Below are 26,578 nucleotides of genomic sequence, written 5' to 3' on the forward strand. Positions count from 1 at the left end.
GACCATGTTTCTGCATGGTGTATCATTTTCTTCTTAATGTTTGACAGATGTTAAATATATTTTTGACCTTATTAACAAAGCTAAGACATTTTCAGAACACATTTTAGTAGCTGATACTTGGTTTAAGTGAGATCATAGTCTGTTTGATCATGTGTCTATTTAACCATATCTAAAGTATTATTTTAGGTGGGACATACTCTATCCTGCTTGCTAGCTTCTTTTCTCATACCACTTAGGAATTAAATAGTATGTCAAATGCAAAGGTGTGGTCTGTACTGAAAAAATAAAGAATTATTTAGATCAGTGATGCTTCAGTTCAGAAAACACACCTTTGTATGAGATCTTCAGAATCACTTGCAGGAGATTTTTAAACTCTCAGACTCTTCTTTTCTGCTCTTTGTGTACCCCCTTCACCCCGCTGCCAACCCCATACTCTGATACTTTCCATGATTGAGAATCACTGCCAAAAGTGTCCCTAGTTACTATGTGACAATGTCATATCCCTCAAGAATGTAGGATGAGAAGGCTAAATGTCATTGCTATAATTAAGTTTAGTCATTCTAACATCTGAATGTTTTGATAATTAAAAGCAAACTGAATCTTCAGGATTATTGTAGCAATTTTTATGCTTATGTTTTACATTGTCATAAAGACTTGTTATAATTGTTAAATGATGCCAACAACTGACTTAAAAAATGGTGCACTTAAAATTATATATGGAGGGAGTCTTGCTTTCTGCTCACTGAATCATGCCACTTAGAAGTGAAAGTTGCTTTAGAGACCACTTGATCTGAACCCATTCTATATGAGGAAAGTAAGGATTTATAAAAGGACTTGTAAACATTGAATGCCTTTTTCTCAATTGCCAGTCTTAGTTACTGTGTTTACTATTAAGATGTTTGTCCCAGTTTTTAAAAATCATTGGTTATAATCAATTCTATTCATTTTTATAACAATGACATACATCATAGGCTCTTTTAACAATGATAAGAGTTCACCATCTATTATCTTTTCAGGTAGAACATGAGAAACATTGTGACCAATATCACTTTGCTAGGGAGCAGCGAAGGATCTTGATAGAAAATTGGAATAAGAATAGGAAAGACTTTATACAGAAGGCAGTACTTACCCTTCTTGAGGCCTGTGCAGCTCATGAAATGGAGAGCATATTGGCTAAGGACAGAAAAAAGCAAAAGGACCTGTGTGCTGATCTGAAAGCCAAGGTAAGGTGCTCACAGAAGCCGTTTTAGTATTTTTCTGGGTATTCATTGGAAAACCCACTTTTCCTTTTGTTCAAATCCAACCTAAAGTTCAGTTTCTCTGAAAAGCCTATCCTGAATAAAACTGTTAGTTTGGGCCATATTAATTTTCAATTCTTTTAGGTTAAAAATAGTCAATAATCAACAATTTCATAAAGTTCAATCTGAAATTACTATAATAGGATATTTCGATGGAGACACCTAACATTAACTGTAGATGCTGGGCAACAGAGTAAGGTGTGGGATGAAAATGCGGTGCAGTTACAAACTGTCTAGTGCTCAAAGACTCTCACTCAGACTTCTCATTCATATCAGAGATATGCAAAATAGGAAGAGGAAAGAGGTTTCGTGAGGAATATGTTAGGGGAAGATTGGTGGGTTGTATGTAGCCCTCAACAAAATGTGGAGGATGAGGTGACTTTTTTTCCTGCTTAGACCCAGTGAGAGGACCTCTGGAATGGCTCCAAGTTAAAGGGTAAGCCTGATAGTTGGAAGGATTAAGGGCTGCTGTTTGATGCTCACAGGGAAATACAGAGGACCTACCGCAGTGACAAAACTGAAACAATGAGAGGCTGCTGCGTTGGGAGCAGCTGCAATCCTGACATCACAAGTGCTGGAGTCCTGGAAGCCTGATGTGGATATGGCCCTTGTTATGGTCTGGATTTAAGATGTCCCCCCAAAGTGCCTGTGTTAATGCAGGAATATTCAGAAATGAAAGGATTAGATTAGGAGAGCTGTAACCCAATCAGTCTATTTTAGTTTGAATGGATTAACAGGGTAGAAACCTTAGGCAGGTGGGGTATGGCTGGCAGAGATGGGTCCCTAGGGGCATGCTGTGAGAGGATGCATCTCCCCCTCTCCCTCTACTCCTTGCCCTCCCTGTTTCCCATGAACTGAGCAGTTTTCCTCCATAGCACCTATCAGCCAGGATGCTCTGCCTCATTTTGGGCCCATGGCAATGGAGTCAGACAACCATGGACTGAATCTTTGAAACCATGATTCAAAATGAACTTTTTCTCCTCTTGGTTGTTCTTGTCAGATATTTTAGTCACAGTGACAAAAAGCTGACTAACACAACCATCTTTGAAAAGTTGACAGAGGCCATTAAAAATTAAAATTGTTTCAAGGCATAGCATATGTCTAGTAAAAGTTCTCAGATCTTTATTGGTTAGTAGATGATGCAGTAGTTTGAGGATAGCACAAGAAGCTTTATTCTCTTGACAGAAAGCATCCCGAAAGATGACACTATAACAAAAGTATATAAAAACAAGTATCTCTATTTTTAAACATTTGAGAAAAAATGCTTGTTCTGCAGTTTTTATAACAAAAAGATATTTCTTTTTACACTGTATAAATTTGGGACCTAAAGAAGAGAAGCTGCATCAAGGCTTATCCACTACAGGCTCCAGAGCTAAAGTGGTTTTCTTCTCTGTTGTAGACTTATGGGAAACACACAGGATCAAGGTGCCCTGACAAGTCCTCATACTCCTGTCTGTTTATATTCATTCTGCCCTTATTATCATTAGCCCTGGAACTATGCTATAGGTAATGTTTTCTTTGTATTATATTGCCTTAAGTTAAACATATATGTGGGAGAGTGCATAGTACCTAACTATTCTATTTGATGAAGTTTATTTACATACCTCCCCAAGGAGACACCCAAGATTAATATATAGAATGTTTCCTGAAGCCAGAAATCTCCCTCATGGTTCTTCTTAGCAAATACTACCCTCCCCCATAACCTTTCTTTTGACCTCATCAACAGATTTATGTCTGGTTCAGAACTTCATATAAATCAAACCCTAGAGTATATATGCCTTTATACTTCTTGTGCTCATGATGTGTTTTATTCTTGTTTCATGTTACCATCATTTTTTCTTTCTTGTTTAGTATTTCATTGTATATATATTTCATAGTTTGTTTATATGCTTTTCTGTTAATAGAAAATTTAATTATTTCCAGATACTTGTTGTTTTGATAATAATGGTATGAAAATTCTTGAACATGTCTTTTGGTAAACATATGTGCTCATTTCTGTTGGGTAGATATTTAGGAGCAAAATTGTTGAATTTAAAGTTTCAGTGCATTTAGCTTTGAAAAATATTGCCAAGATTTTCCAAAATTATTGTAAAAATTTACAACCAGATTCATCTCATTCACATCTTCACCAGTATTGGTATTAGCAGTCCTTAATTTTAGTTTATTTAGTGACTGAGTACTGGTACCTCATTATGGTTTTCATTTCCATTTAGAACATACATTCACTAAAAGACATGTTCAAGAATGTTCATAGCACTATTATCATAACAACAAGTATCTGGAAATAATGAAAATTTCTGTTAACAGAAAAGCATATAAATAAACTGTGAAATATATATACAATGAAATATTAAACATCTTTTCATATATTATCCAATTGGTTATCTTCTTTTGTGGAATGTTTGTCTGCTCAAGTCTTTTGCCCATTTTCCCCTTGGGTTATCTGCTTTTTTTCTTATTCATTTGTGTACTCTTTACATATTCCGTATACAAGTTTTGTTTCCTTTTTTCTTTTTCTCCCAATCAATGGCTTATCTTAATGTTGTGTTTAGATATACAAAACTTATTAATTTTGCTTGAAGCCTGTCTTCCCTTAAATGTCAGGCTAGTTTATTGCTCTCTGACTTCTACTCTCTAACAGGCTTAAGATAAGTCCTAATATGGGCAGTTCAGGTTTTTAAATTTTTACTGTTAAAGTGGGAGCAACGTTCTTTTCAACTCTTAGACCTAAATGGAAGATGTAAAGTCCTATTGGAATACTATTCATCTTTTTTATGTACCCTATTTAAGAAATTGTTGCCTAGTGGAAAGGTGTCATTGTCAAAGATATCCTCCCTAAGATTTTTCTGCCCAACTGTGTTACTTCCAGAGGTGGATGAATCCCCCAGTTAGGTGGAACAACAATAAATGGGAAACTGATAGGTGGAAAAAATGACTGAAATATCTGACAAGAACAACTTAGAGGAGAAAAAGTTCATTTTGAATCATGGTTTCAAAGATTCAGTCCATGGTTGTCTGACTCCATTGCCAAGAGCATCCTGGCTGATAGGTGCTATGGAGGAAAACTGCTCAGTTCATGGGAAGCAGGGAGGGCAAGGGGTGGAGGGAAAGGGGGAGATGCATCCTCTCACATTCTTTCACTAAAGAAAATGTACATCAGGGACATTATTCTAGGATGGGTACAACTAGCAATAAAGGTTACAAAATTGCTAAGGGGTAAGAGTCAGCATTAACTTCCTGCAAGGTTTGCTGAGAATAGTTATCAGTCACTGTCAAGTGAGAACTTTGTTATTCCTTCCTTTATCTCTCTTTCCCTTTTCCTTCCTCACCTATGGGCCCTGATGGACTAAGCATCTAGGGTATCAAAAGAGAACTCGCCTTCCGAATAGAGAGAAAGGAATAGACCAAATTATTGGAATTGGACACTTCGATTTTGAATCAAGACTATATTTTATGTCTTATATTTACCATAGGCCCCTGTGCAACCCAAGAATGACCCATATATTTGTCTGAGTTTTCATCTGGTGACAGAAGAACCATCTGAATGGGAGACAACAATGTGTTTTAATGATTCCCCACAGTTCATGCTGTCCACTGTGTCAGGCATACCCTATATAATATTCCCTGTATATCAAGCATTCTAACAGATGCTTTATATGCATTCTCTGATAGTATACTCAATCAGAGAATTTGCAAAAGTTGCTGCAGAGGGTTTGCCTATTGAAATCAGAGGCCTGACTCTATGTCACAACAGAATGTGGAGTCTCCTTAGAGAGGCTTAGTCACAGAAGATTACTATGGTTTGGATATAGTTTGAGTGCCTCCCTCCTAAATGTTCATGTCCTGGAAGCCTCACCCATGTGGTGATGCTGAGAAGTGGTAGAACCTTACAGAGGTGAGGCCTAGCAGAAGGTAATTAGGTCATGGGTCACTATCTGGAAAGGGATTGAGCTGGTCTCACAGAGTGAAACTAGCTCTCATAAGACCATGTTATTATAAAGTGAAGCCACCCCACATTCTTGGCCCTTTCTTCAGGCAGCCAGTTCTCTTTCTCTTTCTATCCCCTGTTGGCACATAGCCAGGAGGCCCTTGCCAAGATGCTGGCACCATGCAGTTTGGACCCTTCAGCCATTAGAATTTTGATACAAATAAAACTATTTACCTATAAGTTACCAACCTCAAATACTTTCTTATAATAAAGTGAAGTGAGACAAGGGTGAACAAATATTTCTGAATTTTTAAGGAATAAACTTCTAAAAGACAAATATAATTAGGAAGTGAAGAAGTTGGAACAGAATTGTGGTAGAATGATTCTATTTCCTACAGAGACAGTGTTTTCATCAGAATTTGTGTTCCTAATGAAGGGCTGAAGCTCACATTGTAGTTGAGACCAAAGATACATCCTAAAAGGAAGAGCTGTATCAATAAATTTGCAGTAATTTAAAATGTTATATTATGCTTATTTTTTATTTATGATTTTTTAATGTGCCAGAAAAGTTGGGGATTTATCCCTACGCTTCATTTTGCAAGTCTGAAAGCTGAGTCCTGAAAGATGAAGTAACTTGCCTAAGGTTCATACTGACTCATTCATCTTGAAATTCGATACTATCTCAGCCCCACGCAGGTTGTATTCCAGAGTTCTACAAAATAATAAAATATATTTATTATACTTTAGGTCCCAGTGTGCTATATATTAGACCCACAGAATGTAAAAAATATTGCTTCATTGTATCATAAATTTGACTTTCTAAAACTAATATGCTAGCTATAATAAACATTAATTAAACATGTAACCATAATTTTATTATTAGTCTTAGAATTTAAAAGGTCTTTTAGGGAGTGATTTAGATAATTTGTGTCTTTGCAGAAAAATGTTAAAGGAATTTTGAAATAACGTGAACTCTGTTTTATTTTACTTTTCTGTCAGTAACAGTTGCTGTAAAAAGAAGAGCTATTTACGTCTCTCACCAGAGTAATGAGACAAAAGAGAAGTAGCAACTTCATTCTTTCCAACAAAACCTGCTCGTTGATCCTCTAGGTTTTCTCAGACTATAGTCTCTGCCTGTGTCCGGCTAGACCCCTCTGTTAGCTGTATAATTAATCCCTTTGCATCCTTATCTTTCTGCAACAGGTCTGGACATCTTCATTACCAGAGCCATCTCATAAGTGACTGTGCTTCTGTGCTGGGTAGCTGAGTGCTGCTAGGGAAGCCACCATCATCTGGATTCTCCAGGCCTTGGTCCTGTCCTTCATTTGACTATTCCTATTATGACTGTGTAGAATGGTCACCACTCCCTTACCTTACACCTCCATGCACAGACTCCCAGGAGACAATGACTTCCTACTTTATCAAGAAAATTAAGTCACTGGGGGGTAAACATCCTAATTCCTCCCTCTCACATGCTGTCTTTCTGCATCTTGCTAGCCCCTGGACCTCTTGTAGATACAGAATGTGATTCCTCTGACAGTTTGAATTCAGTCCTTCTCCCTATTTTGAAACTCTGACCCACCTAATACTTTGGACACTTGATTCTACTGACTATCGACGTTGCTTATTTTGATCTGTAACTCTTTTTAGTGTTTCCCTCTGTCTATAAGCATGGCTAAACATTTCTTACCCAAAGAAAATTTCCCTTGATTTAAGTCATCCTCTCCTCTGTTCCCGGGAAGTCCCTATGTTTGCCTTTCCACATGAAATCAACATTTTTAAAGATTCATCTACCTTATCTTTCCAGCTCACTAAAACTCTCTTCTCAAGGTCAATTGGACATCCATATTACTTAATCCAACCAGGACTATTATTTTATTTATTTTTTTAAAATAAATGGCAGTGGAATACATTACAATTCTTATTACATATATACAGCACAGTTTTTCATACCTCTGTATATAAAGTATGTTCACACCAATTCGTGTCTTCATACATGTACTTAAGTAGATAAAGATGTCCATCAGATTCTACCATCCTTACTAACCTCCTGCCCCCTTCCTTCCCCTCCCACCCCTGAACCCTATCTAGAATTCATCTATTCATCCCATGTTCCCTCTCCCAATCCCACTATGAGTCGTCACCTTATATCAGAGAAAACATTTGGCATTTGTTTTTTAGGGGATTGGCTAACTTCACTTAGCATTATCTTTTCCTATGCCATCCATTTACCTGCAAATGCCATGATTTTATTCTCTTTTATAGTTGAGTAATATCCCATTGTGTATTTATGCCTCATATTTTTAAATCCATTCATCTACTGAAGGGCATCTAGGTTGGTTCCATAGTTTAACTATTGTGAATTGTGCTGCTATAAACATTGATGTGGCTGTGTCCCTGTAGTATGCTGTTTTTAAGTTCTTTGGATATAGACCAAGGAAAGGGATAGCTGGGTCAAATGGTGGTTCCATTACAGGTTTCTCAAGGAATCTCCATACTTCTTTCTAGACTGGGTGCACCAATGTGCAGTCCCACCAACAACATATGAGTGTATCTTTTTCCTCACATCCTCGTCAATACTTATTGTTGTTTGTATTCTTGACAGCTGCCATTATGACTGGAGTGAGATGATATTGTAGAGTAGTTTTGATTTGCATTTCTCTAATTGCTAGAGATGATGAACTTTTTTTATATATTTGTTGATTGATTGTATATCCTCTTCTGAGAAGTGTCTGTTCAGGTCCTTGGCCCATTATTGACTGAGTTATTTGTTTTTTTTGGTGTTTAGCTTTTTGAGTTCTTTATATACCCTAGAGATTAGTGCTCTATCTGATGTGTGAGGGGAAAAATTTGCTCCCAAGATGTAGGTTCTCTATTCACCTCACAGATTGTTTCTTTTGCTGAGAAGAAACATTTTAGCTCGAATCCATCCCATTTATTGATTTTTAGTTTTAATTCTTGCACTATAGGAGTCTTACCAGTCTGTTTTAGTGCCAATACCATGCTGTTTTTGTTACTCTTGCTCTGTAGTATAGTTTAAGATCTGGTATAGTGATGCCACCTGCTTCACTCTTCCTGCTAAGGATAAGAATCATATGATCATCTCAATAGACACAGAAAAAGCATTTGACAAAATATAGCATCCCTTCATGTACAAAACCCTAGAAAAACTAGGGATAACAGGAACATATCTCCACATCATAAAGGCTATCTATGCTAAGTCCCAGGCCATCATCATTCTAAATGGAGAAAAATTAAAGGCATTTTCTCTAAAAACTGAAATAAGACAGGGATGCCCTCTTTCAGCACTTCCATTTAACATAGTTCTTGAAACACTGGCCAGAGCTATTAGACAGATAAAATAAATTAAAAAGATACATATAGGAAAAGAAGAACTTAAATTAGCACTATCTGCTGATGGTATGATTCTATACCTAGAAGACCCCAAAAGCTCCACCAGAAAACTTCTAGAACTAGTAAATGAATTCAGCAAAGTAGCAGGATATAAAATTAACACCCACAAATCAAAGGCATTTCTGTACATCAGTGACAAATCTTCTGAGAAGGAAATGAGGCAAACTACTCCATTTACAATAGCCTCAAAAAAAATTACTTAGGAGTCAACTTAACAAAAGAGGTGAAAGATCTATACAATAAAAACTACAGAACCCTAAAGAAAGAAATCAAAGAAGACCTTAGAAGATGGAAAGACCTACCTTGCTCTTGGATAGGCAGAATTAATATTATGAAAATGACCATACTACCAAGAGCACTATACAGTTTTAATGTGATTCCAGTCAAAATCCCAATGGAATTCCTCATAGAAATAGAAAAAGCAATCATGAAATTCTTATGGAAAAATAAAAGACCCAGAATAGCTGAATCAACCAGTGCTCTTTATCGTGATCCTCCTGGACCTTTCCACCCTGTTCATCACTCCATTTCTGACATTCTTCACTCCCTCAGATTCCATCAAAGTATTCCTATTGCCATGTCTTAAGTGATTTTTAGTCTGCCTGTGTATTTCTTATTGTTTCCCTTTCTTAAAATGCTGGCATCTTCCAGGTTTTCTGTCCTCATTCTTGTTGTTCTCTCTGTATACTTCAGTCAGCCCCTAAATAGCCTCGTGATTTTACCTGCCTGAGAGTGCTAATTAGTCTTAAATATTTTTTACTATCCCTGGAAAGCTTTCTGTTGAACTTCATATACTCAGCAACATGGTGATTATATTAAATGTCTATAGATGCCTTAAAAATCAGTGTCAAAAATGGAAATCTTCATTTTCCTGCTGGAAATTTATATTTCTTTCTTGAAACTTAGCTTCCCATTCTCCCTCAATCTTATAGTATTTGAAAACTTTGGAAAACTTTCTCTCTCAGTTCTCTGCCCCTTTCATCACTGGGCCCCGGTTATTGTTCATGAATATTGTATCATCAAATGTTTATTCAGCCCATAATGGCTATTTCTCACATTTTAATATTTTAAAATCTTTCCCCAGAATTGTGGACACAATGCTCAAATGCAATTCACATTAATCCTGATAACTTCTCAGTAGTACCCTTTGCTTACAATATTGGCCACGCTTAGTATGGCTTTCCAGGTCCTCAATAACTTGGACCCTCTTACCCTTTTCAGACTCTTTTCTGGGCACACTCCAATCCACACTTTACAATGTAAAAGTATCAAATTCCTTTCATCCACTATCCTCTTCTCCTACCACTGCACAGTGCACCACTGTGTTTCCTGCTTCTGTGCCTCTTTGCTCCTGCTATTGTGGCTTTACCTAGGATGACTTTCCTACCTTCCTTTGTCTGGCTAATTCTTACTTATCTTCATTATTCAGCTCAAATGTCTGCTGCAGAAAGACTTCCTTAATCCATGTTTGGATTCAATGCTTTCTTTGTTCTCCCTAACCCCCCATATATAAATCTGGCTTGCCAGTGATCATGATCACAGTTCACTGAACAATTTTATGTTCCTAACACAACTGAAAGTAGGAACCCATTTTATTCATCTCCACCCTCCTTAATAATAAAATTTCCAGAGTTTGGAACATGGTAGGTGTTCAGTAAGTACTGTAAAGGGAAGTGTAAAAAAATGCCTTTGGTATTTTCCTTCTCTCAATACCTTCTGATATAGTCCTGTTTTCACTGCTTTCTTCCTACTTTATTTATGAAGAATTTTGGTGTGGAAATAAGTTTATCATATGCAAAGTCATCAAGAAGAGAGGTACAAGTCTTAATTGTCAGCATTAAATATGCTAAAAAATCAGATGTGGTTTTAAAAATGAAACCTGGATTATCTATAACACAGGTATATTTCAAGCATGAACAAAATTACCAGGAACTTAATTTCCTTCTCTACTTTATCTTGTTTTTGTGCTCTTTGTTCCCACCTCTCACTGATTATATGACCTATTCAACAAACCCTAATAGAAAATCAGATAATGTTGAGGCAGAAAACACTGTTTTAAAATAAGTATCATTTGAACTCCCTTTCCACATTTGATAGTATTTCATGTCATCAGTTCCTTCCATAATTGCCCTTTTCTACAGATTTCAGCCTCTTTTGTTGTTGGAGAACAAAATTGGACTTGAGTTCCACAAGTCAGATGTGAGTGGTACTTTAATCAAGTAGAATTTTCTGAGTCCCAATTCTAGTGATGATGAATAACTGATACTAGACTCATTCTCACATAGTAATCAACTATAAAAATGGAATAAATGTTTAAAAAGTGTTTTCAGGCATTGGATAACCAGCACATGGACAAGAGCCTTAAAAGAAGAGAAGCTTTGAAAAAGAGCCTCATGTTCATTATGGGTTTCCTTATAAGGTCATTTTTCAATATGAAGTAGAAAGGTATAAGCAGAAAATGACAGTCTTTTTTTCTTAAAGAACATTTTTTTTGTTCTAATTAGTTTAACCCCTCCCCTCCCTTCATTCCCCTCTACCTAAAATAACTGTATTCTTTCTTAGCTGCTCCGCCTTATTGTGAATTAGTATCCACATATCAGAGAAAACATTTGGCCTTTGGTTTTTTGGGATTGACTGATTTTTCTTAGCATGGTATTCTCCAGCTCTATCCATTTATCAGCAAATGCCATCATTTCATTCTTCTTTAAGGCTGATATATATATAATCACATTTTCTATATCCGTTCATCTGTTGAAGGGCACCTAGGTTGGTTCCATAGTTTAGCTATTGTAAGTTGAGCTGCTGTAAACATTGATGTGGCTGCATCACTGTAATATGCTTATTTTAAGTCCTTTGGGTATAAACTGAGGAGTGGAATAGCTGGGTCAAACAATGGTTCCATTCTGAAGAATTTCCATACTGCTTTTCATAATAGTTGTACTAATTTGCATTCCCACCAGCTATGTATGAGTGTACCTCTTTCCCTTCATCTTCACCCATATTTACTGTTGTTTGTATTCTTGATGATTGCCATTCTGACTGGGTTAAGATGAAATCTTAGAATAGTTTTTTTTTTTTTTTTTTTTTTTTAACATTTCTCTAATTGCTGCAGTCTCTGGCTGGGCACAAATCATGAGCCTCCACACAGCTTGTAGATTCAAACAGCAATTCTTTATTCCCGAACTCACACCGGCCGTCTACAAACACGTTCTGGGGAAATCCACGTTCTCTGCCCAAATCCACCCACTGGGCTTCTGTCTCCCAAATATACTGTCTGACCCTAAGAACTCAAGAGGAACTCAGGCAGCAGGATACGCCCTATTCTAAACGGGGAACACCCTAATCTCCTATTATGCTAAACCGGGGACACCCTAAACACGGATCCGCCCTGGTCCTTGAGCAAGGTCACCTTTCAGGAGTCCTTCCACTAGACAGCATGGGAGTACCTGGCAAGGAAATTGTCATACCTACTTGGCTGATGCCTCCCAGCATCTCCCCCCTTCTGATTAATTAAACAACAAGTAATGTGGCTTAAGGACCGTGTTGAACAGAAAATGACAGTCTTGATAGGTGAAGGAAAAAAGAGATTGGAGTGTGGACTGCAAAGGCAGCTTGGATTTGAGGGAAGAGGGTTAGGGAGGTGAAGAGGAAAATAACCTCCAAAATGTACATAAAAATACCCCTCCTCTTCAGCAGGGCATGGTGGCCAATGCCTGTAATCCCAGTGGCTCAAGAGACTGAGGCAGGAGTATCATGGGTTCAAAGCCAGCCTCAGGAATGGGGAGGCACTAAGCAGCTCAGTGAGAGCCTATCTCTAAATAAAACACAAAAACTAGGGCTGGGAACGTGGCTCAGTGGTTGAGTGCCGCTGGTTGAGTTCAATCCCTGGTAACTTCCTCGCTCTCCCCGACCAAAAAAACCCAAAAAACCAAAAAACAAATGCTCCTCAGGGTCTTTGCCAACTGGTAATCTCTGAATGCATAGGGTAAAATGCCAAAAGGCCAAGATAAAGTAGCAACCAGAAAACTGAGAAGTGAATAGGGATTCCAGAGGTCATAGGACACCATTCTGGGGAGGTGTAGTACTAGAGTTCTAGCCCAGCCAAAATGGGAGAGATCCTGACACTCTAGACATTCAGCTAGATGCCACTGCCCCCCACAAAGGCTATACATTAGGGATATAGGCTGCATTCTAAGATCATGGACAAAACTGAAACAGATCTGCTCTACAAATAGCCAAAATAATACATCCACAAAATCCAGATTTTCCTGATAATTTAAATATCTTCCCTACTAAGACTTAATACTGTTTAGAGAAAAATAACATAATCCAAACCTTGTATATATAATTCACAATGTCTAGCATATAATAAAGATTACCAGATATTCAAAGAAATAGGAAAAATGACTGATAAGGAATAAAACAATCTCAGAAATTATTTAGATATTTTAGTTAAAAGACTAGAACTTTATTATTAGTATGAAAGAAAATATAAACAAAAATGTATAATAGTTTAGTAGAGAATTAGAATTATAAGAATAGGTCAAATGGAAATTGTAGAACTATAAAATATAATACCTAAGTTAAGAGTACATTGGAAGGGTTTTAATAGCAGACAGAACATAGCAGTAAACAGGATTAGTGATGTTGAAGACAGGTCAATAGAAAATAATTCAAGCAGAAGATGATAAGAGAAAAAAGTAAAACTAAAAGTAAAATGGAATAGAGGGCATTAGAGATGTGGAACATGGTAAGAAGGCTTATTATAATTAAAGCTACAGAAAGAGGACAGAGAGAATGAAATAAGCAATATTGAATAAATATTATCCTCAAACTTAACAAGGCTCAAGCATCTCAACAAACCCCAAACTGGATAAATACAAGGAATACCACACCTAGACACATGAGTGAATGGTAAAGAGAAAATGAGGTGTATAGAGACAGACATGGCATGAAGATCCATTTTCTGGTGTGATCATAAGAAAAAGCATCATGTCCTCTGTGATGGCACCAACTTCCCAGTTGTGCCAGAGGCAGTGTGGTTTCTACTGGAATAGCTCTATAGTGTAAGGTTCTGAGTATTGTTTCTAGACACTTAGTCTAGAGTTTGCTTCTCTGACCCTTCCAAAGATTTTCTGAGCCATCTGAAATCCTATAATTGGTAGCTCTCTGCTTAAACTAGCTTAGTGGTTAGTTAGGATAGATTCTGTGTATACAACTAAAAGCTCTGATACAGATGGTGTCTGGGTCCTACTATCTGATTTGAACTGACCCACTTGTTGATTTACAGTTTAAAAATTAGCAGGAGCCAGAAACAATAACAACTCATCACTTTCCAATGTAAAATGGAATTGATACTTCTGGTACATAGGGCCCTGTATCAGAGCACCTTGAGGTGGAAGTGGCCAAAAAAACCCTTATTCATCAGCCAAATGATATAAGTGAACATATGCAGGGAAAGGGTTCTTTTAATCACACAATATCTATCAATGTTCATAGCTGTTATTTGCTTTAATTTATATTTCTGGCATCATCTCTTGGAATATTTCTTTGATAATGAGAGACACAGCAGGTTACTTCTTAGGTATTAGAGATCCCCATTTAAGATGCTTCCTTGATCAGAGAATGGAAAAAAACATTGGAGAGCTTGAATATTCAGTGTGCCATAGGAATTGGCAAGGATTCAGTAGTTTCTGCCAGTTTAAGATATTTGTTAGTGTCTTATGTGGGCAACTGTGCTATGCACCATCAATATAATCAGTGTTAGCAATGAATCTCTTGCATCACCAGTTTCCCTATAGACACAGAGCTGGGGGAATTCACAAAGGAATTCCCTTTGGTTGTTCATGTATATAACAACAGAAGAGTCAAGAGAGTTCTGAGGAACCATAGGCATCAATGCCAGAGTGTTTTCTGGTCACAGCAGCAGATGGCATTTTCTCTACATGGCTATATTATACTATTTGTGCCCCTTGGCAGGTAGCTAATTAAAATTCCACAGGGTGTGGGGACTTGATGAATATACATATTAGTTCCAAGTAAAATATTCCAAGTAGCCCTATGTTTAAAATATCTTAGTTTTAAAATCACATTTGTCTGCATTGTTTTCTAAAGTTTAAAGAGGCTGTACTTTTAAATGTTTTTCATAATGAAAGCCTTATAATTTCAGTGGCAAGTCATAACAACATCTCACAAGATGTTTTTCAAATGAAGATACTTAGTCAGGAATATAGATATTAGTATATTATAGTGACTTTATGTAATAAAAAAATCAGGCAACCATACATAATCTCAAGTACTGATTAATTTAAGAGAGGAAGTCACAACCTGGAGTTTGAAAGTCAGGATTTTTTTTTAAAAACCTGCCAAAAATAAAATACATAGCTATTTAAAAATTTCTAAGTGTGTCTAGTGGAGCAGGATAGGGAATCCAGAAATAGATCTAAACATCAAGTCAGTTCAGTTCATTTTCAACAAAGATATAACATTAATTACATGGAAAAAGGAAAGTATTATGGAAAAATGGTGTGAACCATTGAATATCCAGATCAAGAATGAATGAACTTCAATACATACTTCATGCTCTTTATAAAAATATACTCAAAATGGGCCACAGACCTACATGTAAAACTGAAAACTGAAATACAAAGGGAAGAGAATATAGAAAATGTTTATGTATTTGAATTGGGAAAATATTTCTTAGATATGGTACCAACTGTACTATTTTGTTTTTTAATATTTAATTGGTTTTATTTTTTAAATACATGACAGTGGAATGCATTAGATTCTTATTACAACATATAGAACACAATTTTTCATATCTCTGTATATAAAGTATGTTCACACCAATTTATGTCTTCATACATGTACTTTGGATATTAAAAGAAAAAATTTGATAAATTGGATATACTCAAAACTATTGAAAGAAACAGATAAGACTACAAAAACACAGGCTACCCACTAGGAGGAAATACTTGCAAATTTTATATCTAATAAAGAAGTCAGATCCAGAATTTATAAAGATTTGTTAAAACTTAATGATAAGAAAATAAAAAATCCAATAAAAAAGGGAAATATTTGGCTACTTCACTAAAGAATATATGTGGAAAATAAGACATAAAAAGATGCTTAATGTCATTTATTATTTGAGAAATACAAAATAAAACCACAGTGAAATAGATGGATATTCTCATATTGAAGCCTAAACTTTAAAAATATGGTCTTAAAGATAAGAGGGAAAGATGGCAGAGCAGAGGCACCCAGCACATTCCTGCTTCTCCTTGGGGTTGAACCAAAGTAACAGGTATGTGGCTGCATATTGTGGTGAGTGATCATAGAAGAACACTGGGATTCAATGGCAGTAAGACAGAAACCTGGTGAAATCCAGAGACCTGGGACAATAGCACATCAAGAGAAACAATACACCCCAATACACCCCAGCACCTCTCATGAGGTTCAATGGCAGGGGAAGGAGCAGTCTCCCCTCTGTAGGAGTAAAGATGAAATTGTCCCTGAGAGCTCAATCAGCTCATAAGCCAGAACCTTGCATAAGTACAGCCTAAATAGATAAGAGACCTAGGATCTGCACTGCAGACTGACTTCAGAGAGGGAATTTATTGTACCTTCCAGTGACACAAAACTACTGAAAGTTCTATGCTATTTGGAATGTAGGGGGGCAGGGGTTAAGGAGATGGTCTTCTAGAATCAGAGGACAGGGAACCTGCTATCTTGAGACTGGGATCATGACCAGTCACATGTAGTTTGCACAGGTGCCATGACTGAGGGCTCTAGGATCAAGTTTGGCAAACTATATGGTTCCCACTGCTACCCTCCCAAAACAGAATTTTGTGGTTCCACTACACCTATTGCCTTCAGAGGCATCTGGGGACCTGACTTTTGCCTCACCCCTGGGGTATGCAGCCTAAGGCACTCTGGAGAGGAACTATGCTTGGTACTGCTCACATTCCATGCTAAGTTGTTCTGGCAAGTACCCTAGCTAGGAGCATTTCAACCGGCTTCAACCACAACTTACTCCTCTCAGTACCTGGTAGAAACTACAACTGAAAGAATTGGGATGGGGAAGGGGACTTGGCCAACAATCTTGCCTCTTATTTAGAGGGTAAGATCTTCAGGCTCTTTGCCATGGCTGGAGTAACCAGTATCAGAATTGCTTTAAAGTAACAGAGTCAATATCAACAGCAATTGTGGAAATCCTCATCACCTGATAAGGTCTACGGTTACCATTGCACAAATAATCACAGAAGGTGCATCTCATATACTCTGCTGTGTACCACACCTGCCTCATTTATTAGGGTGTTCCCACTCTTGCAAAGCCCACAAAGAAAGTGGAGCTTTCTGACTCTGATATGTTATGCACTGTGCCAATACCTACAAATCAGAGCCAAGGAAGCTACAACGAGATTACACTTTGAAGTTCAGCTAGGAATAAATTCAACATTACCCAACTGATACTCATCATCACCAGAATTAAAGAAATAAGAAATTATACCTTCTATGGTTCATAACTCTCTAGTAACAAATTTCAAAGATTTTGAAATAGATGAAATGCCTGATCAAGAATTCAAAAGAATGATTTTTCTAAAAGCTCAATAAAATCCAAGAGAACATGGACGAACACTTAAATAAAATAAGAAAGACAATGCAGGATATGAAAGAGAAATTCAGCAAAGAGATAAAGATATTGAAAAAGAATCAAACAGAAATCTTAGAAATCAAAAGCTCAGTAAGTTAAAAAACATAGTGGAAACCTTAACAAAAGTCTAGATCAAGGAGAAGAAAGAATATTAGAGCTTAAAAATATCTTTCAAAATGTTATATTCAGATAGAAATAAAGGAAAAAAAAGAATGAAGAAAGCATTCAACATCTATGGGACACCATTAAAAAGCTAAATATCTACATAATTGGCAAACTCAAGGGAGAAGAAATAAAGGTAAAGGGCATAGAAAACCTATTCAATGAATAATGGCAGAAAATTACCCCAATCTTAGGGAAAACATGGGCATTCAGGTACAGAAGGCCTTTAGAAGCCCAAATAGATATGAACAGAAAAGAACTTCCCCACATTATAGCCAAACATTCACAACTATAGGAAAAAGAAAGAATATTAAAATCCGCAAGAGAAGACAACCAAGTCACATTTAAAGGAAAACCCATTAGACCAACAGCCCGTTTCTCAGCAGAAATCTTAGAGGTAAGAGGGCATGAAATGATGAATTTCAAGTTCTGAGAGAAAATAACTGCCAATTGAGATCACTATACATAGTAAGTTTATCCTTCTCTCCAAAGAAGAAACAAAGACCTTCCAAAATAGTCACAAACTAAGAAAATTCAAGTCAAGTACACAACCTTACAAAAGGCGTTTAAGAGAATTGTACACTTTGAAGTAGAAGAAAGAAAATTACCATCATGATACATGTGAAATAATAAATTTGACTAGAAGAATAAATATACAAATGAGAAACAGGAAAGATTCAAACATTATCAATATGGTAAACCATCAACCACAAAGATGAATGAGAGAGGAATATTTTTAAAATAATAGAAGAAAACAATAGCTCTGAATATAAATGGGCTTAATTTTCCAATTAAAAGGCACAGATTGAGTAAATGGATTAAGAAACAAGACCCAAACATATGCTGCCTACAAGGAACTTACTTCCTCTGTAGACACACAGAGACTGAAAAAGATAGGGTGGAAAATTATATTCCATGTAAATGGAATCCAAAATGCAAGCAGGAGTAGATACACCTTAATTCTCACAAAATAGACTTTAAGACAAAAACAAGAAGAGACAAATAATACTATACAAAGATTAAGGGATCAGTTCATCAAGAAGATGCAATGATTATAAATCTGTATTTACTGAATGTTTAGAATTAGGTGCTTGTTTTATAAATTGGGTGATCCAATATGATCACCCAATTAAGTATATCTACTCCTTCATGATCCCTTCATGATAAAAATGGTGAACAAATTAGGTTGTACATGATAAACCCATAGACAACCCCACACTGAATGTATAAAAAGTGATAACACTCCTTATAAGACCAGAAGCTAAACAAATGAGTCCCCTCTGACTACTCTTTAGTGCTAGAAATTTTATCCAGAACAATTAGGCAAGATAAATAAATAAAAGGCATATAAGTAGGGAAGGAGAAAGTCAGAGTTTGCAGATAATATGATTCATACATAAAAAATACTAAAAGCCTATTATAACACAAATACAACTACCATCTTGAGTGTATTTTCCAAGGAAATGAAGTCAGCTACTAAAGAGATACTTGTATACCCATGTTTATTGTGGCATTATTTGCTATACTAAGCTGTGGAATTAGCCTAGGTATTCATCAACAGATGAATGGATAAAGAAAATATAGTATTAATACACAATGGTATATTATTCATCCATAAAGGAAAATGAAATTGTCATTTGCAGGTAAATTGATGGAACTGGAGAACATATTGTTATATGTTCTGGCTTACGCCAGACACAGAAAGAGAAGTCTTGAATGTTTTCACTCATAAGTGGAAACAAAACTGATCTAAAAGTAAAAGAAGGATTACTTGAGACTGGAAAGGAGGCTGGAGGACGAGGGGAGAATAGAGGAGGGTATAAGGGAGAGGATAAAATATGATCATGAACAATGTATGTATATGCAGAATACCATAGTGAATCCCATTAATCTGTAATTAATGTGTTAATTATAAAGTCAAAGAAATGTTTTTCAGTTATTTTTATGGGTACATTATAGTTTTATGTGGTATTAGGGTTCACTGTGGCATAATCATACACACATGGAATATAATTTATTCCTTTTCAGTCCCAAGGGCTTCCTCTTTTCCTACCCTCTCTCCCCCTATACCCCTTTCTCTACACTGATAGTCTTTCTTCTTCAAATAGATGTTTTAATAGGTCCAAAATGATTGAATTTCAGCAACATCTTATGGCAGTCTAATATGTAGATACATGTAAGGTGTGGTGGCTCCTTTTACATTATATATTATGACATATTAACAGTGTAGCTTTCTCTAGCCATCTGCCCTTTCCGTGTAGAGCAGCAGGTAAATGTGCTCTTTCCCCCTCATATGGTTCCTCCTGTATTCATTACCCATATTGCATTTACTACATCTTATGTAAATGTATGTATGTTAATCTATTGCTGGACTCTGTCTAAACATATGAAGGGAAGAGTCCATTTTTAATGATTTTTTTGTTTTAATTAGTTATACATGACAGTAGAATGCATTTATGCACTTTGATATATCATACATATGGGATATATTTTCTCATTTTTATTATTTATTTATTCTAATTTGTTATACATGATGGCAGAATGCAATTCATATCATATTACACATATAGAGCACGATTTTTCAAGTCACTGTACACAAAATATTTTCACATCATTCGTGTCTTCATACATGTTCTTAGGGTAATGGTGTGTAACTCATTCCACCATCATTCTTACCCCCTTGCTCCCTCCCTTCTCCTCCCCCCCTTTGCCATATCTAAAGTTCCTCCATTCCTCCAATGCTCCCCCTCCATTGCTATTATGAGTCAACATCCTCACATCAAAGAAAATTACCAATATTGCATTTACTTTAGTTTTTGAGGATTGGTTTACTTCACTTAGTATTACATTCTCCAACTCCATCCATTTACCTGCAAATGCCATGATTTTATTCTCTTTTAATGCTGAGTAATGTTTCATTGTGTATATATATTTCAAGTTTTTCTGTCCATTCATGTACTGAAGGGCATCTGGGTTGGTTCCACAATTTGAAAGATCTTTACAATGAAAACTACAGCATGCTAAAGAAAGAAATTAGAATATGGAAAGATCTTAGAAGATGGAAAGATTCACCTTGCTCTTGGATAGGCAGAATTAATAATGTCAAAATTACCATACTACCAAAAGCACTATACATATTTAGCATAATCCCAACTAAAACCCCCATGACATTCCTCATAGAAAAAGAAAAAGAAAAAGAAAAAGCAATCATGAAATTCATCTGGAAAAATAATAGACTCAGAATAGCCAAAGCAATTTTTAGTAAGAAGAGTGAAGCTGGTGACATTACTATTCCAGACCTTAAACTATACTACAGAACAATAGTAACAAAAACAGCATGGTATTGGCACCAAAAGAGACTGGTCTCAATGATACAGAATAGAGGACACAGAGACTAACCCACATAACTATAGTTATCTTATATTAAACAAAGGCATCAAAAATGTACATTGGAGAAAAGGTAGGCTCTTCAACAAATGGTGCTGGGAAAACTGAAAGTCCATATGCAACAAAATGAAATTAAACCTCTATCTCTCACCATGCACAAAACTCAACTCAAAGTGGATCAAGGACCCAGGAATTAAACCAGAGTCCTTGTTCCTAATGGAAGAAAAAGTAAGCCCAAATCTCCATCGTGTCAGATTAGGCCTCAACTTCCTTAATAAGACTCCTATAGCTCAAGAATTAATTTCTCATTTTTCTGAGTTTACATGTCATAGGATCATATTGATCATGCAGTCACATATATACGTAAAGTAATAATGTCTGCTTCATTTTACTATCTTTCCTATACCCATATCCCCTTCCCTCCCCTCCTTTCACTTCCTGTACATAATCTAAGGTAATGCTATTTTTCTCTAGTGCCCCTCACTTTAGTGTGAATTAGCAGCTGCATATTAGAGAAAACATTTGGCATTTTTTGCGGGGGGGGGGGGATTGGCTTATTTCGCTTAACATGATATTCTCCAGCTCCAACCATTTACTGGCAAATGTCATAATTTCACTCTTCTTTAAAGCCAAGTAATATTCCATTGAGTATGTATACCACATTTTCTTTATCCATTCATCTATTGAAGGACACCTAGTTTGGTTCCATAGTTTAGCTATTGTGAATTGAGCTGCTATAAACATTGATGTGGCTGCATTATCGTAATATGCTAATTTTAAGTCCTTTGAGTATAAACTGAGGATTGGGATAGCTGTGTCAAATGGTGGTTCCATTCCAAGTTTTCCAAGGAATCTCCATATTGCTTTCCATAGTGATTGCACCAATTTGCAGTCCCACCAGAAATGTATGAGTGTACCTTTGTCTCCATATCCTCACCAATATTTAGTGTTGCCTGTATTCTTGATGATTGCCATTCTGACTAGAATGAGATAAAATATTAGAGTAGTTTTAATTTGCAGTTCTCTAATTACTAGAGATGTTGAATACTTTTTCATGTATTTGTTATCAATTGTATTTCTTCTCTGAAGTGTCTGTTCAGTTCCTTAGCCCATTTATTGACTGGGTTATTTGTTTTTATGGTGTTAAGTTTTTTGAGTTCTTTATATATCCTAGAGAGTAATGCTTTATTGAAGGTGCATGTGGTAAAGATTTTCTCCCAATCTCTTGTTATTGTTTCCTTTGCTAAGAAGAAGCTTTTTAATTAAAATCCATCCCATTTATTGATTCTTGATTTTACTTCTTGCATTTTAGGAGTCTTGTTAAGGAAGTCAAATCCTAGGCTGACATGGTGAAAATTTGAGCCTAATTTTTCTTCTATTAGGCACAAGGTCTCTGTTCTAGTACCTAAGACTTTGATCCACTTTGAGTTGATTTTTGTGCAGGGTGAGAGATAGAGGTTTAATTTCATTTTGCTACCTATAGATTTTCAGTTTTGCCAGCACCATTTGTTGAATAGGCTATGGTTTCTCCAGTGAATGTTTTTGGCACTTTGTCTAGTATGACATACCTGTATTCATGTGGGTTTGTCTCTGTGTCCTCTATTCTGTACCATTGGTCTACAAGTCTATTTTGGTGCCAATACCATGCCATTTTTGTTAGTTAAGTTCTAGTATTATGATGCCTCTTGCTTCACTTTTCTTGCTAAAGATTGCTTTAGCTATTTTTGTGTCTCTTATTTTTCAAAATAAATTTTATGATTGCTTTTTCTATTTCTATATAGAATGTCATTGGGTTTTTAATAGGAATTGTATTAAATCTGTATAATGCTTTTGGTAGTATGGCCATTTTGATAATATTAATTCTGTCTACCCAGGAGCATGGGAGATTTTCCATCTTCTGAGGTTTTCTTCAATTTCTTTCTTTAGTGTTCTATAGTTTTCATTGTAGAGGTCTTTTACCACTTTTGCTAGATTGATTTCCAGGTTTGTTTTTTTTTTGAGGCTATTGTGAATAGGGTAGTTTTCCTAATTTCTCTTTCAGTGGATTCATCGCTGATGTATAGGAATGTGCTTGATTTATGAGTATTGATTTTATATCCTGACACTTTGCTGAATTAATTTATTCTAGAAGTTTTCTGGTGGAATTTTTTGGATCTTCTAGATGTATAATAATGTCTTCAGCAAATAGTGATAGTTTGAGTTCTTTTTTACCTATTTGTATTCCTTTAATTTTTTCTTTTGTTTAATTGCTCTGGCTAAAGTTTCAAGGATGATGTTGAATAGAAATGGTGAAAGAGGACATTCTTGTCTTGTTTCAGTTTTTAGAGGGAATGTTTTCAATTTTTCTCCATTTAGAATGATGCTGGCCTTGGCTTTAGCATAATATAGCTTTTAAAATGTTGAGGTATGTTCCTACTATCCCTAGTTTTTCTAGTTAATTCATCTTTGTAACACTAATACCTAATATTGACACTATCAAAATGGGTAATCAAACACCAGCATACCCTTGAATAAGTTATATTTGTATCAAGTTGGCTTTACGAAAAGTGCTTTAGGAGGTGCTGGGAAAACTGAAAATCTACATGTAACAAAATGAAATTAAACCTCTATCTTTCACCATGCAGGAGGAATCTTGTACCCCCATTTAGGTTTTCTGTTAATCTTGTGTTTCAAATTCTTTACATCTGGATTTGATGTTATTCATGGTTTAAAAAATTACATTGTACATCTGTTCATGGTATTAACTTATCTAAGTTTATTAGAGTCAGTCCCCATAGTTTTCATAACACCAGAGCTCATTATTTTTATTTATTTTATCTTCTACTAGAAACTCAGAGGGAAGATCTGGTTTTTGTAATTTGCCCTTTAACCCTGGCATTGTTGGACTGAGGAAACATTATGCAGTGAGTGAGAAGATAATTGGGTAGACAGACTCAAATCTTAATTCTTTGCTCTTAGCTCCAGAGGGTTCAGGAAGTCTTTAATGAAAAGAATTTCAAGTTCAGGATGAACAGTTTGCAAATGGACAGATGAGGATATCTTTTAGTTTATTGTTTATTTTCATGGAACTCTCTGGGCAATAAGGAAGAAATTAAAGATACTTATTGAATAATAATCTATGATGTCTATCTTTTGATATCTGTGATATGGTTTTTATAACAGTCTTTTGATATTTATGATATCAAAGTACATTTCTATGTAACAGCATATCATGCTCTGGACAGTGACTCCTTGGCTTTTGTTATCAGATTCATTCTATATAAGCAAATGGATTCACCATAGACTACTTGAGAAGATCCTCATTTTAAAAAATGTCTAAAATAATGAGTACTAAGATTCTTCTATATTGTCTCATTTTAACAAATATTTCACATGATTATAGTGATTTGCTAGTTCTTTTTTGTGGGTGAGATACACAGATTTGTGAAGTAACTTGAATCCCCCTCCATGAGAAAAATGATATGTTGCTATCTGAGACATTAATAATAAAGAGACTTAGTTTCTGGGCATGAAAGGACAATAAGAGGCATATTAAAAGTAATTCTTCTTTTTCCTTCAGAAGAGGTAGAATTTGTAAAAGGCATATGTTGAATGCCTGAGTATTTGAAAGTTACACAAGATGATTGTTACTATTATACTTAGTGATTATTATAAAAATCATTTTTCTTTTTAAATAGCATAATTCATCATTTACTCTTATAACAACTAGATTTTTAAAATCTGTTTTTACATATACATGACAGTAGAGTATATTTTGACATAATTATACAACAATGGAGTATATCTTATTCTAATTTGGATCCCCGTCTTGTGGTTGTACATGATGGGGAGATTCATTGAACAACTAATTTTGCACACCTACACTGTGACAGCTGGTAGGCATTCAGAGATGAATTAAATATCCTCAAAGATCTCAGATTCCAGCAGAAAAGACATATGCATAAGTACTTTGTCATTGTGCAGTATATTAAATGCCACAGAAGAGATATGTTTAAAAGTTATGGGAGCACAGAAAAATGTAGTAGTCTACAGGAGAGATCAACAGTAATAAATACAGGGAGAGGCAACCATTTGCCTAAACTCCTAAAGGGTATTGTTTGTCAGGCTGGTAAAATGAGAATGGGAGGACATTGCAGACATGGTGGATGGATGAGCCAATCTTCTACAGATCAAAAAGAGTACAAAAGCAGTGTGGTGTTTCTTCTTCTTAAACTGTGGTTCAGAGAGTAATGAGAAAAACACTAGAAAGGTAGGTGTGTGCTAAATCTTGCAGAGCTTTGTGTGTGATGTCAAAGAGTTGGAGTTTGAGTCTATTTGAGATGAAGGGTCATTAAAAGAGGATGTGTTTTAAGTTTAGTCTGATAGTTGAGGGTGGTGGGAGTAGAAATGAATTTTATGAAGAGAGGACTGGAGGAACAAAAGGACAGTCAGTTATCTATTGTCATAGTTTGAGTAAAAGGTGACAGTGGTCTGTACTGGAGTGATGAGAATAGAAATAGAAAGGAAGGGAAAGAGAGGTATTAAGAAAATTAAATGGCAGAACTGGGTAGGCAGAAGAACCAAAAAGTTTTTTACTTTTGTTATTGGATGAATGAATGGATAGGTGGATTCATTCATTAATTCTACAAATATCTAATGAGTGCCAAGTGTATGCTAGCATTCCTCTAAATACTGGGGAGTCAAGCACAGAGAAGTCCAAAATCCCAACAGTCATGGAGCTTAGTTTCTAATGTAAATTAGAATGACTTACAAGATGAGTAAGTAAAATATATAGTGCAAGAGAGTGATAAGTACTATGGAGAAAAATATTAAAGTAAAAGATATGAAGTCATAAGGGGGAAAAGTAGAGTAATTTAGGTAGACTATGAAAAACATTTTTGAGAAGGTGGAAGTCGAATAAAATCCTGAAAGAGATGAGAGAGCAAACTATGTATTTAGGGGAAATGTACTCTAGGCAGAGGAGCAGCAAGTGTAAGAGCCCTGCTCTGCCATATTTGAGGAGTAGCAAAAAAAAAAAAAAAAAAAAAAAAAAAATAGAACACTGTGGTTGGAATGAACCAAAGATCACATGATCTGACAAACAGTCCACCAGGATCTCTCTGACTCTTGGTTTGAGAAGAGATTAAAGGGCAAGGGCAGAGCAAGCAGACCCATTAGGAAGCTTTTGAAGCAAGCCCGGTTAGAGATCAGGGTAATGCACATATATAGAACACCTTTGCTCCATGGTAAGGTATGCTCTGTGCCTGGAATTCCCAGCTGTCAACTTTCTTTCTTGCCCAGCTTGTTTTGGTCTCCCCAGTCACCTCCTCTTCATCCTTGGCTTCTTACTCTACTCTGGGCCATACCACAACCTCCCTATCTGCATTTTGCATGTCCCTTCTGAGCTATTCCACAACATGCTTTACCTTTTCTCAGCCACTTCCTATAATTCTACCTTCCCCACAACCCCTTGCCCTCAGAATATTATAACCAAACTTTTGTGACAATAATTTCCTGGGATTTTTCACTGGATATGCATTCTTGAACAGTATAATTTAGTGCTTAGATTTTTGTGAATAAAATCCAATTGCATATTGTTGTGTGCCTATGGCATTTTACCCTCAATATTTGGTTTTGTGTGTCAAATACCACAACTTATTGATCCATTTTGCTGCTGATGGACAGTTGGGTTATTTATATTAAAGGAACCTAGTAACATGTTCTTATACATTGTATACGCATTTCTGTAGGATCTAT

General features: G+C 35.9%; 1 protein-coding gene across 1 annotated transcript in view; it reads left to right on the forward strand.

Moving 5' to 3' along the window:
* Positions 1–26,578, forward strand: part of Ccdc148 (coiled-coil domain containing 148) — a 200,688-nt gene that overhangs the window by 60,436 nt on the left and 113,674 nt on the right. Inside the window, exon 9 of the mRNA XM_076866446.2 lies at positions 1,017–1,223. Within this exon, the coding sequence (XP_076722561.1) occupies positions 1,017–1,223 (207 nt within the window). The remainder of the gene's footprint in view (positions 1–1,016; positions 1,224–26,578) is intronic.

This window comes from Callospermophilus lateralis, chromosome 9 (assembly GCF_048772815.1).
Source record: "Callospermophilus lateralis isolate mCalLat2 chromosome 9, mCalLat2.hap1, whole genome shotgun sequence".
NCBI lineage: Eukaryota > Metazoa > Chordata > Mammalia > Rodentia > Sciuridae > Callospermophilus > Callospermophilus lateralis.